This window comes from Cynocephalus volans, chromosome 10 (genome assembly GCF_027409185.1).
Source record: "Cynocephalus volans isolate mCynVol1 chromosome 10, mCynVol1.pri, whole genome shotgun sequence".
NCBI lineage: Eukaryota > Metazoa > Chordata > Mammalia > Dermoptera > Cynocephalidae > Cynocephalus > Cynocephalus volans.
This window is the reverse complement of record NC_084469.1, coordinates 27,584,568-27,604,146: the sequence shown is the minus strand read 5'-3', so window position 1 is coordinate 27,604,146 and position 19,579 is coordinate 27,584,568. Positions and strand designations below refer to the sequence as shown.

General features: G+C 36.3%; 1 protein-coding gene across 2 annotated transcripts in view; it reads right to left on the bottom strand.

Moving 5' to 3' along the window:
* Positions 1-1,332: 1,332 nt before the first annotated feature.
* The window catches only part of GOSR1 (golgi SNAP receptor complex member 1), a 47,615-nt gene continuing 29,368 nt past the window's right edge, over positions 1,333-19,579 (bottom strand). For both annotated transcript variants that reach the window (XM_063111231.1, XM_063111232.1), the window contains exons 7-9: positions 13,390-13,419; positions 6,922-7,004; positions 1,333-3,237 (exon numbers count right to left, since the gene is read on the bottom strand). In XM_063111231.1, the coding sequence (XP_062967301.1) occupies positions 3,113-3,237; positions 6,922-7,004; positions 13,390-13,419 (238 nt within the window). In that variant the 3' untranslated portion in view covers positions 1,333-3,112. The remainder of the gene's footprint in view (positions 3,238-6,921; positions 7,005-13,389; positions 13,420-19,579) is intronic.

The following is a 19,579-nucleotide window of genomic DNA, read 5'->3' as shown; positions in this document are numbered from 1 at the left end:
TCTTTAAAGTCATGTTCATCAGCTTGAGATCACTGTGAAATAGAAAATTAATGGTGGGAGTGCTGAAGTGTCTCAATTCCATAGAGGCCAAGAGTCATTGCTTCAAAAGGCTCAGTAAGTACATTTTTCTATTCAGATGTATTCACATCCAATATGAAGGAACTAAAGCAAAGACTATTTGGTTCCAGGTACAAAAAGTGACCTCCTGGTGTCTCCTCTCATCACCTGTCTCCATTCTCAGTTACCCCCACACTTCATCTTAGTACGAGGCAGTATGGAAAAAGGCATTCTCTACAGAAGTGAATTTTGGTACAAAAGAGAGAGGAATAGAGAAGGAAAGCCTTTCTCTAACATTAAAAAAAAAAAAAAAGGTGAGCAAAATGCAGGTTACAGGTAGTCCTTTGGCATCATTAATTATAGTAATAAAAAGAATGTAGAGATTGCCAGGACACATAAACTAAAGTACCTGGATATCTGGGCTTGAAATTGAGTAAAGGCTTACTACACAGTCTTACTAACATCATCAGTACCCATACACATTAGAACAAAATCTCAGAAATAGACCTTTGGAATTCTCTGCCCTTTTTGTTGCCACGATTTTTCATATTTTTTAGTGAAATGGGAAGTTCTGAGTGGTTACTAAACAGATCCAAAAATGAAAGATTTTTTTATATAAGTCAATGGCTGAGGGAGCATAACTTCCCCTAAGAGGTAACATATATTTGGGACCAGAAATGAAAAACTCCTTCTAACCTCCTGGCTCACTGACTGGCTTTAACAAGTTACTAACTGTTGGCCCCTGGACCTAGCAACTGGTCTGTAAGGAAGACAGCAAAAACAGGGAAAAAACCAAGATGGTTAAAAAAAAAAAGTTAAATGGCATGAAACTGAGAGTTCAAATCAGGTATCATGGGATCCAAATTCAGCCCCTTCCTATAAATGGCACACCCCTATTTCCTTGCTTGAGGGTTTCTTTCTGCAAATGAAGGAACCAGAAGAGGAAAGGAAAAGCATGGTCTTAGCTATCTACATTGGGCCCCACGTCACCTCACTATTGGCTACAGCTCTGGGAGGTTAGTCAGACCTATCTGACATCAACATTTACACCAAGCTTTTTCAACTTCCTTGGAAGAAGTGGTTTACTTTCATAAAGAAAATAACCAACAATTCTATTACTTCGTCTAAGCACAACCCTAATGGAAAGGCTCATCAGCCATCAAAATTGTTTGCTCAGCTGCAGCAAGCTAGATTAGCTTGTATCCTAGTTTTATTCTCACACAGTCAGTTTTAATGAATGCACCAAATAATCAGACCAGTAAAAAAGACTGGTAGTATAATTAAATAAATAACTTTATTTATGATACTTCAGATTTTATAAATGCCAACTATATAGCAACCAAATTCCCATAAATTCTCGCCGAGGCACAACCACTGATCAAGGCCCTTTGAAAAATCAAAGATAATAGAGTGTCAGGGGAAAGAAGTTTTGTTTTCTCAACAGAGAATTTAATAAATGAACTTACTTCCCTGATCCTTTACAGTTCACACTGGGAAAACTTAACTCTCTTTTAAGGGCATCCCCAATCAACAAACTGATCAATCAGCCCATATTTAGAAAAATAAACCCCATAGCTAAGAAAAATATATCAAATGCCCTTCAAACCCAGAATGTAATAAAACTTTGACACCAGAATGAAAAACTTCTCAACCTCTGTACCAGACTGGGTGTTAGTTTACCCAGCCTGTATATCAAGTTCACGTGAACAACAGCATCTACACACCTTTATGTAGGTAAGAACTACATGCTAATATCCTTTCATTTATCCTTTTATTCCCTGTGGCACAGTTTGAAGCCAATGGTATAAACACCATAGTAAATTCCAGTGGTAAAGAGCAGCCTTCTTTCTCTGTGAGGAGTGTAGATGTTGGAAGTCTTCAAACTACGTGGTAGCTCAGTAAGACAAATGATGAATTTACAGAAACTGAGAAATGGTTAAACATAAAAAGAATTCTGGTGGGTGGTTTAAAGTTTTGTCAATGTGTGGCGATGATAATAGAAGAGGTGCAGAGAGAGAGATTCTGTCACATACACCTTCAACAGTGAAACCATTCTCTGGATGTTTGGAAAAGCTTAACAGATTTGGAATGAATACATTTTCATAGAACACAGAATTCCTGGTACATCAGGCAGTAGTTCTTAAACTTTTGCTTATAAGTCATAGAGCATTCACAAATGGACTTATCTGGACAGTAATGCCTTTTTACACGTGGCTATTTGAATAAATCTCACTGAAAATTGAGCAGTCCCCTCACTCAGCTACCAGATATGATGAGGAACAGTTAGGGGCATTGACAGACATTGGCTATTCTTGTAGTAGCAAATATTAATCCAATGGAAGAACTAAAAAATAAAAACAAGCTGCCCATTTAGCTCAGTTGGTTAGAGTGGTGCTAAAAACACCAAGGTCCAGGATTCAATCCCTGTAAAGGACAGCAAAAAAAAAAAAAAAAAAAGCGCTTTATTTGCACTGTTCTGTTTTAGACAATCTCAAACATGCTGAAGTTGGCCTATCAGCATCTCAAAGAATTTGTGAAAAATGGAATTTTCCTTGAATACCAAAAAAAGTTGGGAACACAGAGTAGAAATCTATAGCACAAATTATCAAGAAAGGCCTTGTGATTTCTCATCATGAATGTAAAATAAAAGAACAAGAATTATTTTTATTCACAACCCAATCTGGTGGCTGAAAGAAAAACAGTCTTTGGATACAGAGAAACCTGGTTTTCTGAAGAGTCCAGCTTGTCATCAGGCTTCAACATTATCACTGAAGCACAGAAACTCTGCTTTTGATTGGTTTACTTACCTCTGAGGGAGACAAAATCAACTGAAAACTTTTTTTAAAACTAAAAACAGGGAAATATATGTTAGAAAAGATAGCACAGAAAAACTGTGGCTTCAGCTCAACCTGACTGTCACAGAGTCCATCACTATTAGTCTCGAATTCATCCTGCTGGTCAGGCTAATTATCGGGACAATTTCTCCCTCCTAGTTTTCCTTATTCCAGATCAGGGCATGAAAATGGTGGCTGTCAAGAGTCCCTGGAATGTTCCATCAATGAAAAGCATACAGCAGCAATAGGATGGTACAGATACCAATAACACCACCCAAGATGAGCGAGTCGCGCCGTTTCCTAAGGTTGATCCTCTGGATCAGGCTGTTCACAGCAGGAAAACGATCTTTGGGAAATCTTTATTAAGGTCATATTTGGAAAAAGGCTCTTTAGTGAAAAGTCACCGGAATCACAAGAATAGAGTTTAGTGGTATCTGGAAACAGTAAGTGATGAGAAGAAATAAGGGGAAGAAAATCACAGTGAGGGAGTCTTTAGCAAACACATATGGCAAAACTGATCAAAGTCCCAAATGTATTCAAGTCTCCTATTCTTGTGTGTAGTCCACAAATATGAATAATGAAAAGAAAAACTTAATAGAGAGAGCAGGAGAAGAAGATAATAATGATGACAGCTCCCATGTACTGAGGCATTACTGCCAGGCTTCAGGTCAGGGTGGGAGCCGGTGTGGTCAGGAAGAGAGGAACTCAGCAGGGTGTGGAGGCACAGGCACAGCAGCTACAACCTCCAGTTACCTGATCCACTTCCCTCCCTTTCCTCCTTCTCCTTCTCTCTCTTTTTAGATCCTCCTTTCAGGAGACTGGGGAGTTTTGCCTGAGGGTTTTGAAGAAATACCTGATTCTCTCTCCACAGGGTAATAACACCCCTTGGATTCTGGCAACTGGTGGGAACCAACTCTAGGATCTATATAAACATGCACTTGTGGATTATTTAAATTTCAAAATTTACTTTGCATCAGTAGGCAGGATATAGTAAGAAAGTGGGTTAAACTGCTCTAGCTGTCCTATTTGGGGAACATAAAAAAAGCAAAGAGAAAATATTTGATTTTAGGGGTTTTATAGCAGTCACAACTGTATTTTACTTCTTCACACTCTTACTTGTTTATATGTTGTAGACCAAAGTGCTTATACTGTTTTGTATTTCTGGCAATGGTTTCTGACAACATGAGTATGCCTGCAGGTGCATCCTCTTTGTTAACAGAGGTATTATATCAAGTTCAGATAAACCAACTACAAAAACCACCCAGGATACTAAAAAGGTGGAACAATTCCCATTCCTTGCAAATTCTCAATGCATTTTCCTGTAACAAAATGAGTCTCACCAGGGACTACATTACTTGTATACTTATATATTCTACATATTGTATAATTACAACCATGCCTTTTAATCTTGAAGTCCCTTCTTTGTCTAAAATAGAGCTTTACACACAGTAGGCATTAATATGTTTTAAAATTAATGAATTAAAAAAAGAACAATTTGCAGAAACAGTTTAAAAACTGTAGAACAGGAAGCAAGTATTGAACTAATGAACAAAAATTTTACAAGGTAAAAACTTCATCTAGAGAAAATGCTTAATTTCTCCTTGCTTAGTAAAAGGATTAACAAATCCACTGCACATATGTAAATTTTGGCATCAGGAAATCCTGTCTATAGTGGACATATTTTTGTCCAGTTTACCTTTAGGGAACCAGCCCTCTCTCCTTCCATAATAATCTAGTTCAGTCCATGTAACAGGGTGGGGCTGATCTCATCCTCTACCATTGGGTCTACATACGAACTCAGAATTGGCCAGTAAGAATATTCCATCCTTGGACAGTGACTGGGTTAGGAATGGTCAGTGACTCAAGCAATCATAGTCCTCTTTGGTCTACAATATAAGCACTTTGGTCTACAACATATAAACAAGTAAGAGTGTGAAGATATTTTGAAATACTAAGTAAAAATATTAAGTACTAACTACTTCTGGAACAGCTGTTAGAAGACACCCTTTTTCCATGGGGATTTTTGAGCTGGTATTACAGCCATTTCTATCACCATGAGGAGAAAGGCTGCCTGGGAATGAAGTTAGCACAGAGGAAAGCCAAGATAAAAGATGGGGAAGGGAGGGGAAAAGAGAGAGAAAAGGCAAATTCTTGATGATAAAATCTGAGCCCTTGAATCTAGCCATGCCTAAAGCCAAATTCTACCCCTTGATTTTACAGCTGTATGAATAAATTAATTCCCTCCTTTTCTCTTTCAAGTCGGTCTGATTTAGGTTTCCGTTACTTCCTCTCTATGCAGTCCTAACTCAAACCCATTTTGTTTGATTTTTGGATGCCCATATTTTAGGAATGATTGTAAAATTCCTGAGTGGCTCACTTGTGCCAGGCACTACACTAGGCTCTGGGGTACTGCTTTGCCTTAAGAGAACTTAGGTTCTAGTAGGGGAGAAATAAGTATAGAGTAGAGAAGAAGGCATAAGGAAGAGTGGTGACAAATTCTAGTGGACAATTGGGAGAATCTTCAATTAGTATTTTAAATAACCCAGCTATCCACCTCCTAATTCTATTCCAAAGTTTCAAAGGTTTCACTAAATACAAACTCTTTTATATTCACCAAGTAGCCTTTGCTCTTGCTAGTAATTAAGTTTATAGTATAAGAAAGACAGCACGATTTCATGTAAAAAGCAATGGAAAATCTGAATCTTTAATGTGCTATTTATTAGCTGTGGACCTGGGCCAAGCCACTTCTGCAAAACAACAATAATTTCTACATCCTCTCTTTTGTGGAAATGATAAAACCGGATAATGTATATAACAGTACTCTGTCAACTGTATAGCGCTACATAAAACATAAGTGTTTCTGAATGTGTGGTTTGATACGGGGTGACAAGGCAAGAACAAAACTCACAAAAGACTGGAAAATACCAACAAGCTCCAGGACAGTCTTTTCCTTAGGCAAACAGATATCAAACTAAATAAAAGTGACCTTAAATGATCTAGGACCAGAAGGTACTCAACTTTTGAAAATTATACGTCCTTCCCCCTTTAGTAGTTGGGGAAGAAAGCTTTTTTCCCTAAAAGGCTTGGCTTTTCAGAGAGTAAATAAAACGCTTCAGAGTAGAAGGCTGATCAGTTTCCCTACTGGGTTTCTTGGAAGTATTAGTAATCCTAATTTACACTGGGAAGTTGAAAAAGCAGAGGACACTACAAACAAGTAGAGAATCTATCTTAGAATCCATTTTGTGCATGAAGTCACACTGCTTATCAGCAGTTGCAACTCATCTACATTTGTGGTTGCCTCCTTCCTTCATCCTTCCAAGCACCTGCCACTTACTCCCCAAAGTAGAAAAATAAAAAAAGAAAAAGTATGTAATTTATGATGTTCAGGTAAGAATAATGTATACTGTGGAGTTCTAACGTGGATTGAAGAGCTTTTAAAATGTAAAACAATTTTGTCAATAATTTTAGAATTCACATTTATAATTTTTTTCTAAATCTACTAGTATTAAACTTTTGGTGTGCAATCTTTTAGAAATGGAACTAAACACCATGAACTTTCACAAAGTACAAAGATACTTCAAGAAGTTTGTGGAAAAAAGAATTAAAGATAATATGAATCTTTCCATGGACTTTTTCAAGTACCCTCATAGGAATGGACAGCACATAAATGGTTCTTGAGTTATGATGGTTCAAATTATGATTTTTTGACTTTATGATGATGAGAAAGCAATTCATGTTTAGTAAACTCCTCGACTTACAATGAGGCTACATCTAGATAAGAGATTTTCCATTTGTGATGAATTTAAGTCAAAAATGCACTTTCAACTTAAGATATTTTCAACTTACGATGGGTTTACCAGGAGGTAATGCTGTTGTAAGTCGAGCAGCATCTTTATTCATATTATGTAATTACCGATGGGCTCTACTGCTACTGATGATGGCAACATGCCAGAAGACAAAAAGCACACACATACATTTCTGCCCCCTCACCCCACCCCAAACACAAATTTCGAACATTCAGAAAGGATACTGGCCAAAGTGTTCATTTTGCTGTGAATTGACTTTAACATTCCTCTCTGTGAAGTCATATTTTCTTTTGTTGCCATAGCAATGCTGCAAGAGGGAAAAAGAGACAATTAAATTGGCATTTAAGATTACCTGCATGGATCCACCATACCCTTAAAAGTGAGCGGAAAACTACACTGAACAACAATCATCTTGAAAAGCACTGGGCAGGAAAATGGAGGTACGGGGGAATTACTTCCCAAGACACTTTCCTACTGTCCTTTTTCAGAATGACTCCACTGATCATATAATACAAAAACTTCTTAAAATGATTTTAAAAGGGGCCAGCTACTAAAAGATTCTTAGTCAGGAGAAACTTGAGAGGGAAGTAGGGAATTATAATCATAAAAATAGAACCAAAAGTGTAAAATATCACAAAATATTCATACACAACCAGCCTTCAATTTATGAAGAGATTATGTTCCAAAACTCTGCTTGAGAATCAACTATGCGGATTTTGGGACACACATGCAACATTATGCTGGGCTTCCAAGGCAGCAGACAAAGGTCACAGATTCAGTAAACATGACTGAGAGAAAGGAAAAAGTCATTCCTAGTAGAATACAATCTCTTCCATGTGACTACTTTGATGTTTTTTTTAAAAGAATCTAACTTTACATCTTTTAGCTATCACTTCCAGGTTTTTATTTTCCATAGTCTTATTTCTCTGGACATTAGAATCCTAGAGGATAGGGCCAGTATCCATTTTGATACATAACACACAGGGGAGTGCTTTAGATATTGACATTATAAAAAGCAATAGGAAATGGAATACTGTTGAGTAATTCTGAAAATATATGAAACATTAAAAAAACAAAAAAGCAATAGGGAAGACTAGTCAGAGTACAAATTCCTAACCTCGTCTCTGGCCCATTTTCCTCCACGCAGTAACACAAGAACAAAGGCAGACATACTGGGAAGGGTCAATCTGAGGTCCCCAGGAAGAAAGCCAGGTGGAGGGCTATACTCTCTCAAGCAAGAAGAGAACCAAGGAACTAATGGCAGGGAAGCTTAGATTCTTCTTCAAGCCTGGGGCAAATATCTAGGTTTCATTGTTTCCTGTGGAGACCAGACAGGGGAAGCCTGGATCTGCATGTACAGAGGCTGCAGTGTGACGGACTGAACTGCTCCCAGTCTCTGCAGCTGGGAAAGGACAGCTACACACAGCCACAGAAACTTAGAAGCAGAGAGCTTACAGTCTAGCAGCTGGTGTGATGCCTACTCCCTAAGAGGAAAAACTACTGGGCCATCCATCAGCACCTGGTATGCCACTGCTTAAGTGTCTCTAATAGTCTGACCTATCTGGGAGCTGAGTAAACATATTTTTGGACAGGTAAGCCTTCAGATAGTAAACCACCAGGTACCTTTACTGAAAGGAAATGCTAGTGGGAGTGCTTTAGCAAATGACAAATGAATCAAAACTTCAATTTCGAGATTTGAGAAGGCAAAGAAGGAATAAAAGTGTGTAAGGAAATATATGAAAGGATATTTATTGAAGCATTTTTTTAATAGTAAAAAACAAACAAGGACAAAAACACCAGGGAAAAAACCCCCAAAACTGGAAACAACATTTGAATGGTATAATAGGTTATGATATGAGGGAACTTCAAAAAGTTCATGGAAAGATCCTTATTAGCTTTTAATTCTATTTTTCCACAAACTTTTTGAAGTACCCTCACATAATCATACTATGAAATAGTATTTGGTTATTAAAAGGAATGAATTAGTATTATTTCTATTAACCTAGAGAGATGTTTATGATATACTGAATGATTAAAGCAAACCATAGAATGTGTAGAGTATAAGTCCTCTTATTTTCAGAAGCAAACATCTTTGTGTATGTTTGTATGATAGTGAGAAAGGTATCAGAAAGATACACAACTGTCAGTTAACACAAGTTACTTCAGGAGCTAAGAATGCAGGGGCACTACCAGAGATTAACTTTTTTTTAAATACATTTTAGTATTATTAAAATTGTTACAACAAGAACATTGTACTTTTATAATATATAAATGTCTAATAAAGACAAATGAAAACAAAATTAGAGGAATTCCACCTGAAGTGACTAAGAAATGTTAATAACACTACCCCCTCCAAAACAACTACTGTTATTCACTTCAGTACCACTATGAGGCAAAAGATTCATGGAAATTTGTACAAGGAGTTGCCAGACCCCTGAACTGCCTTCCTTAACCCATGGAGCCAGGTGACAGCCCCCAGTCCAGGAGAAGACCTAGCCCAGAAGAAGAGATTTAGGGATACTGACAATTTGAAGTCCCCAATGAAACAGCCAGGTCCGTGCCTGACCATGCACTGTGAGGCCTACCACTGAGTAAGTCCAACCACCCATGCACATGGAATGAGCTTCCAATCACTGAATTTCAGAGCCACATCTTTAAATATGAACAAAGAGCCAACAATCACCAGATGTGGGACAGCTTAAACTTAAAAGGCAGAGATACAAACAAACCAACAAGCAAACAGAAAGTGAGTCTAAGGAAATAAAGGCAATAAAGTTCAAGAAACTCTAAAATAAAAATTATATCTAATGTCTTCAGAGAGATAAAAGAAGGTTATGACACCCATGAAACACACATAGAAATACATGTGTTTGTGTGTGTATCTGTCCCTCAGAAAGAGCTCATGTAAATTAAAAAAAGAAGAGTAAAGTTAAAAATGTAATAGAAGGGCTGAAAGCACAAATTGAGTAAATCTCCCAGACAGATGAATAAAAATGAAAGATGAATTAAAAACAGAGAAAAGGTAAGAAAGGATTAACTCAGAAGGCCCAACATACAACCTTTTAAATTTTTAAAAAAGAAACAGAGAAGGGGCTGGCTGGTTAGCTCAGGTGGTTAGAGTTTGGTGTTATAACACCAAGGTCAAGGGTTTGGATCCCCTCACTGGCTAGCCACAAAAAAAAAAAAAGAAAAGAAAAGAAAATGACAATATAAGAAAATTTCCCAGAACTGAAGATGAGTTTCTAGTTTCCAGATTGTATGAGCCCACCCAATGCCCAAAGCAATAGATTGAAAAAGACGCTTGCTAAGCTCATCATGGTGAAATTGAAATTGGAAAAATATATAAAGAAAAAGAAATGATTCTAAAAACTTCCAGAGAAAGGAAGTGTATCATATACAAAGGACCAGAAATTTTAATTGAAATTGGACTTTAAAAGCAATACTGGAAACAATGCTTTAAAAAAATGTCAAAATTATTTCCAACCTAAAATTCTATATCTTAGATAAACAATGAATCAAGAATATGGGTATAATAAAGACTTTTTAGATGTAGACAGTCCAAAAAATTGCCCTCCTATTCTTTCTCAGGAAGCTATTAAACAACACGGTCCAGCATAATGAAGGAATAAACTAAGAAAGTGGAAGACACTAAACCCCCCAAATTGGTGATCTAATAAAGAAGATTATTTCAGGATAATGGAGAAAGAACATCTCAGAACAGTGGAAGGCCTAGAAAACAACCAATCAAGATTAGAGCAGGGCTGGTTTGTTCACTTGGTGCTGATAACACCAAGGCCATGGGTTTGGATCCCATATAGGGATGGCTGGTTAGCTCACTGGGTGAGCATGGTGCTTACCAGTCATCTTTTTTTTAAAAAAAAAGAAGAAAAGTCAAACCAACAACTTCCTTTGTGTCATTTAGTTCCTATCATTTTTCAGTTTAAGTGTATGTCTATGACAGAACATGATACGTTTAAAATGTGGTTGTTTTAAAAATAAATTTACAAGGTATTTAAAAAATAGGTGTTAGGTATTGTGTAAAGTAACAGAATTCAAACCTAGCCTGAGAGGGCTGGCAGACTTGCTCAGTTGGTTAGAGTGTGGCCTTATAACACCAAGGTCAAGGGTTTGGATCCCCATACCGGCCAGATGCCAAAAGACAAAAACAAAAACAAACCTAGGCTGAGCAATTTGAGGCCAATTCTTGAATCACATATGCCTCTGTTTTTTAAACTGGGACTATCACCATCGCCTGTGCACTTTGACTCACAAGTGGATAGAGATTAAAAAATAATTTTCAAAAAGCACTTTGTATTCCTCATCATACATTATGTTGTTATCTTGTTGAATATGCACGATTTCCAGTATCACATAAAATATATCTAGATACACTTTCCAATCTCATTCCATCATTTGGAGTCAAGCTGAGTGAAATCTAGGCTGCTGTTATCAAGGGTCAAATACTCAGAGCGAATATATAAGCTCCAAATAATATATAATGCTTTTAAAACAATAAATCATTGATGTGCCCACTGGAACTTCAACTTTCTTACCTGTTCTGTGAACTAAACTCAGTCACTTATTTTCTTAACAACAGATGATACCAGTTACACATTTAAAGGTTAAGAATAAATTTATAAATATTAAAAATATTAGTTCTTTTCCATAAATTGATGTCAAAGTCCATACTCAGTTGTGCACACATCTTTAAAATGTATCTCCAAAAGGAAAAGGTAAATTTTCACATTTGAAATATGCAGAAATAATTATTTGACTCAAATTTTATATTGTCCATATATAATCATGACTAGCTTTATATTCAGTGAAATTTCACTTGTTACACTTACCATATTTTGAAACAAAGGGAAATACTAAAATAAAAGACCTTCTAACAACATGTTTTTTAACTAGCAAAATAATAGTAGCAGTAATTCAATGGTTCTCAAGTGTTCCTATCCTATGAGGTACCCCAAATTTTTATACCCATATTATCAGCCCTTAAATAGGTCAGCACTGAACTGAGAAGCTTCAAGGGCAGCCTGGCCCTAGAAGATTAGGCAGAAAGAAAGGGAAATAAGAAGAAGAAAAAAGGGAAAGGAGTATAGGAAATTTAAAGTAAAGAATTTCTGGCAAAACGTGATTAGACTTCAAGTACTGATGAAAGCGAAGGAGTTAAAAGGGAGATATTCCAGCTGACAATTAAGCAATTCTGCGAAAACTTTGTTCAGATAGAAGATACAGTGCATGCAATTGAAACAAAAATTCAAGACATGATAACTGCATATTATTGTAAAAGATTAAAATGTATTGATTATTATTAAATAATGATGGAAATATACTATAACGTACTGAACAAAATAAGAATCCATGAATCCATACTGATACAAATATTTAGGAAATGAATACTGAAATATTTAGGAGTAAAGAGGCATTATGTCTGCAACTTATTTTCAAGTTGTTCAGAAAATAAACTTTGAAAAAGCAAATGTGGTAAGATGTTAACATTTGGGGAAGCTAGGTAAAGGGTATAGGGGAATTCTTTGTGCAATTGTACTATTGGAACTTTTTTGAAATCTGAAAAGATATCAAAATAAAAAGTTTTAAAAAAAGGATTAGTATTAACAATCTACTTTACAGATTAACTAGTATCAGCCAGGTACTAGGCATTTTTCTTACATTATCTTTAATCTTCCAATAATCTTGCAAGGTGGGTATTATCAACAATACCATGTTTTTAAACAGATAAGAAAATGAAGGTTCCAAAAAGCTAAAGTGACTTATCTAACAACAGAGATCTAGTAAGTAGCACAGCCAGGTTTCAAACCAAATGACACTCCAAAGGTTGTATTCCTTCTACAATGGGGTACATATAGTAGTTGGTTTATACAGAGCACTGGTTCTAGAATTAGAGAGACTTAGATTTGAGGATTTGAATCCTCCAAACTATTTATTAGTTATGTGACCATAGGCAAATTACTTACCTTAATTTCTTTTTTGTTTTGGAGAGAATACTTAATAATTAGTGTCTATCTCATGGGTTATTGAGAAGATTAAATAAAATAATGCATGCAAAGCACTTTAGCACAGGACCAAGGCCCACTGCAAGAATGCAAACGTTTGCTGTTTTGTTTCCACGTACTTCACTCTACCTTTCCTTAAAAAACAATGCTAAATTCTAATGTGCAGAGAGCATACCTAGTTAAAATTCACCAAACCTAGAAAATTAAGCAGTTCAAACCAACAAATAAATGCCTGTAACTTAAGCAAGAAACTAGTTCAATGTTTTTACAGACAATATTGAATATTACTGCAGAAGATTTTCTTCAGCTGCTGTAACAGAAACCAAATCTCCATTTTTGGTATAAATAAGACATTTACCAAACAAAATTTAAGATTCGTTTCCATTAAAAAGTGACAATAAAAAAGTGGAGGCTGTAAAGATTAAGAATGAATTAACTGGAAAAATTAATAAGCAAAACAGCCTAAATCCAGTAACTCTAGAAATAAATGTTTTGGGTTTCAAATGTCTCTTACAAGGGAAAGACACAGTAAAAAAATATATTACCATCTAGTGAAATTCTCATCTTTAAGTAGCATGAATTGATTTTAACTTGTTATAGGTTTAACATGATCAGTTGATTAAATTTATGTGCAAACAAAACCAACAAAGTAAAACAAAAAATTATTCCTACCTTATTGTCTCTTCTATCAGACGATCTGAGCTACAAATAAAAAGGAAATTCAAATTCTGGAATTATTAAATGTATATTTCAAACTTTTACTTTTCTACTTTTATATATAAACTTTTCAGTCATTTATGAAAATGACTCGATTTTTAAAAGCATCTGGAGAAAATTCTGGGCTTTGAATTAAGTTTAATTTATCCACATATATAAAATTTTCATCTTACTTTTATTTGTTAGTTTAAACCTATTTTTCCCCACAGAGATAGCTAATGACTAAAGTCAGAACAGTTTTAATGACAGCATAATGAAATAAAGCTGCTTCTTTAGTCTAGATAGCTCAAAGTTGTCCCACCATCCATTCAAAACTTAAGAATTATAACCAACTTGTTGAGACAGGATAGGCAAATACAGTCCTGATGTCTACGAGTAGTAATTATTTATACCTTAAAGTTACATCCTTTCTTGGGAAAGTTTTTTTTGGAAACTAAATTAAATCTCAGCTTACTAACTTCAGAATTCAAGAATCCGAATAAAGACACCAAATGCACCTTTGATCTGTAAACCGTTTGCCTTTATGCATCACACATCAGAAAGAAACAAACAAAGCCATTTCAGGGAGGAATTTATTGGTAGCTAAATTTTGTACAGGGAGAGCTTTATAGCACAAAGTAGAAAAACAAACTTCCAGAGATCTGTATTGATTTGTCACAGTGCAAGGTACACAGTAGGCACTCAAATAAATACTTGCATTTTTTCCCAACTACTTCTTTCTCTCCAAAAGAATTTCTAAGTTCATTCTATAAATTAATAAGCTGAGGTTTTACTATAAATTAGTTAACTAAGGGCTAGCCCGTTAGCTCAGTTGGTTAGAGCTGGATGTTGTAATACCAAGGTCAAGGGTTCTGATCCCCATATAGGCCAGTTGCCAAAAAAAAAAAAGTAGTGAAGAAGAAAATCAAAGTTATTGCATGAATTGAGGAACAAAGATGAGCATTAAAAATGTCATAAATACATTATATAAACCCTGTGATTTAGAAATTCAAAAACTACAAAGATGGTGGTTAAAAGCCAGACTGTGTGACTGTTTAAATGCTGGCTCTACCACTTACAGCAGTCCTTCCCTATCTGCAGTTTCATTTTTCTCAGTTACTGTGATATTGTGGAAACATATATTTGGTCTTCATCCTTAGTCTCCTGACACACAACTCCTAAAATCCTTAGAATCTACAAAGTGATAGAAATCTTTTCGTATGCTAATGATGACTTGAAATCCCCAGGTAGCTTCAAGATGGGGGTTGGTCACAGGAAATACCAAGCCTCCAGGGAGGAGAGAGGGGTTGAAGGTTAAGTAGATCACTAGTGGCCAATGATTTTATCAAGCCTGCCTATGTAATGAAGCCTCCATAAAAACCCAAGAGACGTGGGTTTGGAGAGCTTTTGGGTAGCTGAACACAAGAAGGTTCTTAAGAGGGTGATGCGCCCAGGGAGGGCATGGAAGCTGTGTCTCTTCTCCCATACCTTGTCCTATGCATCTCTTCATCTGTATCCTTTGTAATAACCTTTATAATAAACCAGTATATGGAACTACGTGTTTCCCTGAATTCTGTGAACCGCTCAAGCATCTGAATCCAAGGAAGAAGTGGGAACCTTGATTTATAGCTGGTTGGTCAGAAGTTCCAGACGCCCAGACTTGTGACTGGCATCTGAAGGGGGTGGGGGCAGTCTTGGGGACTGAGCCCTCAACCTGTGGGATCTGACGCTATAGACAGTGGCAGAAATGAGTTGGAAGGCATCCAGCTGGTGTCTGCTGCACAAGTGCTTGCTTGCTGGTGGAGATAAATCCCCACAAATTTGGTTGCAGAAGTCTGTCTTCTCTGTCGATAATTGTGCTGTGAGAGATCAGAGGAAATGACGGCATGTGTTTTTTCTCACTCTTATAGATACCCATGGCCAACCTTGGTTTGAAAATATTGGTACTGGTAATCTGAATAAACCTTCCAATCCTTGAATCAACTTTTGGACTTTCAGGTCATTTGCTTAACACGAGAGGGCAAGCCGAGCCTGATCTGTCGGTAACAGAAGTAACTTGCTCAAGTGTCATACAGTTATCTGCGGAGTTAGGATTCAAACTCAGTCTGATTTCAGAGATTTGGCTCTTACTGTCTCAATAAATGACAGCTCCCCTCCCCTCCCATCACCGTCTGCAATAAGTCCTAGTTTTTATCTAGTACTTCTAGACTATCACTCATCCCTCCGCTAGCAAAAATCTATACTCTGAGGTTTGCCCCTTCTCGCTACCTTCCCCTTCCCTCTCATATACTAACCTCCAGGTCACTGGAGGATCTCTTCATTCCAAATTTTATCATAATTCTTGACAATTTAAATAGCGACAGAGGACAGACTATCCACATAGTAGACCCACAGTTCCTTGGTCCCCTTCACTCCAAAGAATGAACACATGAATGCTCCTATGTTTTCTTTAGTCTTTCTCAGATTTGGTCACTTCTCTTCTTTTCCACAATCATCATTCAATTTTTGTTTTAATAAACCAGTTAGAGGGCCCCTCAAAAGATTCTTGGGACAAACAAAATTAACTTGTATAAGGATATAGGAAAAAACAGACTCAGTTTCCCCTACTCTCTACTCTCACACAGTCATTCAACACAATGACTCCTGACACCAGATATGTGGTCTTTCCCCCCACAGACCAAGCAAGCAACCAAATTCTGCAGTGGACACCGGCTGGGTGTCTCCTAATTCAATTAAATTCTGACATGATCTACCTGGAGATAGGGTCAGATTCCTTAGGTTGAGGGCTCAGTCTCACAAGACTGCGCCCCCCCCCCGCCCACTCTTATGCCAATTGCAAGCCCTAGGTTGTTTTATCTGTGCTCCAGACTGACAAGCTATAAATCAGGGTTCCTACAGCCTCCTCCTCAGGTTCAAACTAATTTGCTAGAGCAGAACACAGAACTCAGGAAAACACTTTACTTACATCTACTGGTTTATATAAAAAACATTACAAAGTATACAGATAAAGAGATGCAAAGGGAAAGGTATATGAGAAGAGGCATGGAGCTTCGATACCCTCACCGGGAGCTTCAAGCTATTCAGAAACTCCCGAACATAGTCCTTTAGGGTTTTAATAGAATCTTCATTATGTAGTCATGATTGCTTAAATCATTGGCCACTGGTGATCAACTTAACCTTCAGGTTGAGGGGCGAGGCTGAAAAGGCCCAACCCTCTAATCATGCCTTGGTCTTTCCTGGGACCAGCCCCCATCCTGAAGCTACCTAGGGGCTGCCAGACACCTGTCATCTCATTAGAATACAAAAGACACTCTTATAACTCCAGAGATTCCATGGATTTTAGGAGCTATATGTTAGGAAACAGGGTCAAAGACCAAATATATATTTCACAACATCACAACTTGGTTCTCCCAGAATTCAGTAATATATAAAAAGAATTATACAGCATGACTAAGTGGGGTTTACTTCAGGGACGCAAGGCTGGTTCAATATACAAAAACCAATCAATGTAATCAGTCATTTGACAAAATTCGAAATCCATTCATGAGAAAAATTCTCAGAAAAAATAGGAATAGAAGGATCCTTCCTCAACTTGATAAAAAACATTGGTAAAGAACTTGCAGCTAACATTATACTTAAGAATGAAAGACGGAATGCTTTCCCCCTAAGATTTGGAACAGGACAAAAAAATGCATTCTCACCACTCTTATTCAACACGGTGCTAGAAGTTCTAGCTAGTACAATACAGCAATGCAAGTGAATACAAAACATACAGATTGGAAAGGAAGAAATAGAACTTCCCTATTTGCAGGTGTCAGGTTGTCTATACAGAATATCCCAAATAATCCACCAAAAAATTCTTAGAACAAGTAAGTGTTCAGCAAGGTTACAGGACACAAGTATTAACATAAAAAATCAACTGTATTTCTATATACTAACAATAAATGTGGATATCAAAATTAAAAATACCATATATAATTGTTTTCTAGTTTTTAATTTTATGTTAAGGTCTATGATCTGTTTTAATTTTGGGGAAAGGTGTAAGGTCAATGCGTATGTTCATTATTTTGCATGTGGATGTCTAGTTGTCCCAGTACTATTTTTTTTTTTTTTTTTTAAAGATGACCGGTAAGGGGATCTTAACCCTTGACTTGGTGTTGTCAGCACCACACTCTCCAAAGTGAGCCAACCGGCCACCCCTATACAGGGATCCGAACCCACGGCCTTGGTGTTATCAGCACCACACTCTACCAAGTGAGCCACGGGTTGGCCCTGTCCCAGTACTATTTATTAAAAAGACTACCTTTTCTCCATTGAATTGCCTTTGCTACTCTGTCAATGCCCAGTTGACTATATTTGTATGGGTCTATTTCTGAGGTCTCTATTCTGTTCCATTGATCTACTTATCTAATCTATTCTTTCACCAATACCACACTGTCTTGATTACATAAAACACACATAACATATATAAAACAGGAAGTCAACTATAAATGGAAACAAAGTTTTTGTTTCTTCTTTTTCCCTTCAAAGTATTTTAATCAAACATTTTCGTGCAAAAAATAAAAATGTCAACAAATCTGTCACTTATGTACAACAGAAACAGCTTAAGAGAGAATGTGGGGATCACAATTTCCATTTACTGTTGGTTAGATAAATAGCTTAAAAGGACTGAAAATCCTGAAAACCTACCTGAATTATAAAGAATCTATGAAACACTAAGAGAGCATTTTCTAATTTGTTTGTTTCTGAAACCTCTAAAAAAAAACCCTTCATGTGTCAATATAAGCTAATCTGCTTTACATAAATAAAAATGGAACTATACTTTGCATTATATGTATATCTCTCTCACATATTTGTAACTCAGAAAGCAATGCTTTCAAATATAATTTAATAATTAATTTCACAAATATAATAGAAATTTAATAATATTAGCAATCATGACATTCATACAATTATAAAGACTAAACTGGCTAGATGCTCTTTCTTACATCCTAGAATCTAGGTCTGGTCAAGGCTCAAGCATTTAGATGTATGAACTCACCTCTTGAAACTGTCATAAAGTTCAAAAGAGATAAAGTAAAACAAAAGTATGTTACAATCTGTGTAAGCCTACAGATATATGGTTGATCTAGATCAAGGCACTTTAATGTCTCATAGCCCCTCTCTCTGGAATCTCTTTTCCCAATACTTGACATAAACTACTTATATTTCAAAGTCTAGCTCAAAAGTCGTGTTCTCATGAAGCTTGCTCTGTTCTGTCTGTACATTAGACAGAACTAATTGTTCTTTACTGTATAATATTATGCTCTCATAACTCTTTGCTCTTCATCAACTAATTCAAGACTATATAAGCACTTAAAATATGTCAGGCATCATTGGAGGAAAAATATCTTAAATTTGTAAAGCTTACAAAGTTTTTTTCACATATATTATCTCATTTGATAATTTAAAAAATATACTATCTCACAGGCTATCATGATTATTTGTTTGCAATTTCTCTAACCAGAATGAGTTCCCAGCGGGCAGAGACTGAGTTGATTCATTTTTGATTCCCCAGAGTCTAGTACAGTACACCTAGCACACAGGAGACATTCACTAAGTTCTTGATAAATGAAAGAATAAATGAGTTAACACACACTTGTTGGACTAATAACAATCAGTGCTAACACTAAAATAATCTTTAGAAGTTTCCATGAGGGAAAGGGAATATGAGTAAGTGTGTGCGTACATATGTATGTATATGTATGTGTGTGAACATGTACATGTATGTGTGTATATATATTATATTATATTATATTATATTATACAAATACCTGGGGAGAGAAAATTTCTTACTATGTCAGAGCATCACCAACTCAAGTTTTACTGCTTAACAAAGCCATGTACCAATTGAAGATGGATTTGATTTCACTACTGAACAAACAAGCTCCAAGTGAAGAAAAATGAGTTCTGTTTAAAAGCCCCTAAGTAGCTTTTATACAGAAAATTCTGTTTTGTAAAATTGGACATTATCAGATGAGTATTAAAATAAGCAAAGTACTGTTCAGGACAATATTACTTTGCTTTGCCATCTATTTTAATATCGCAGACAATTGTTCCACATGAGACAAAGGAAGATTTGCTTTGTAATCTTAAAACACCTCATGAATGGACTGATAGACATACA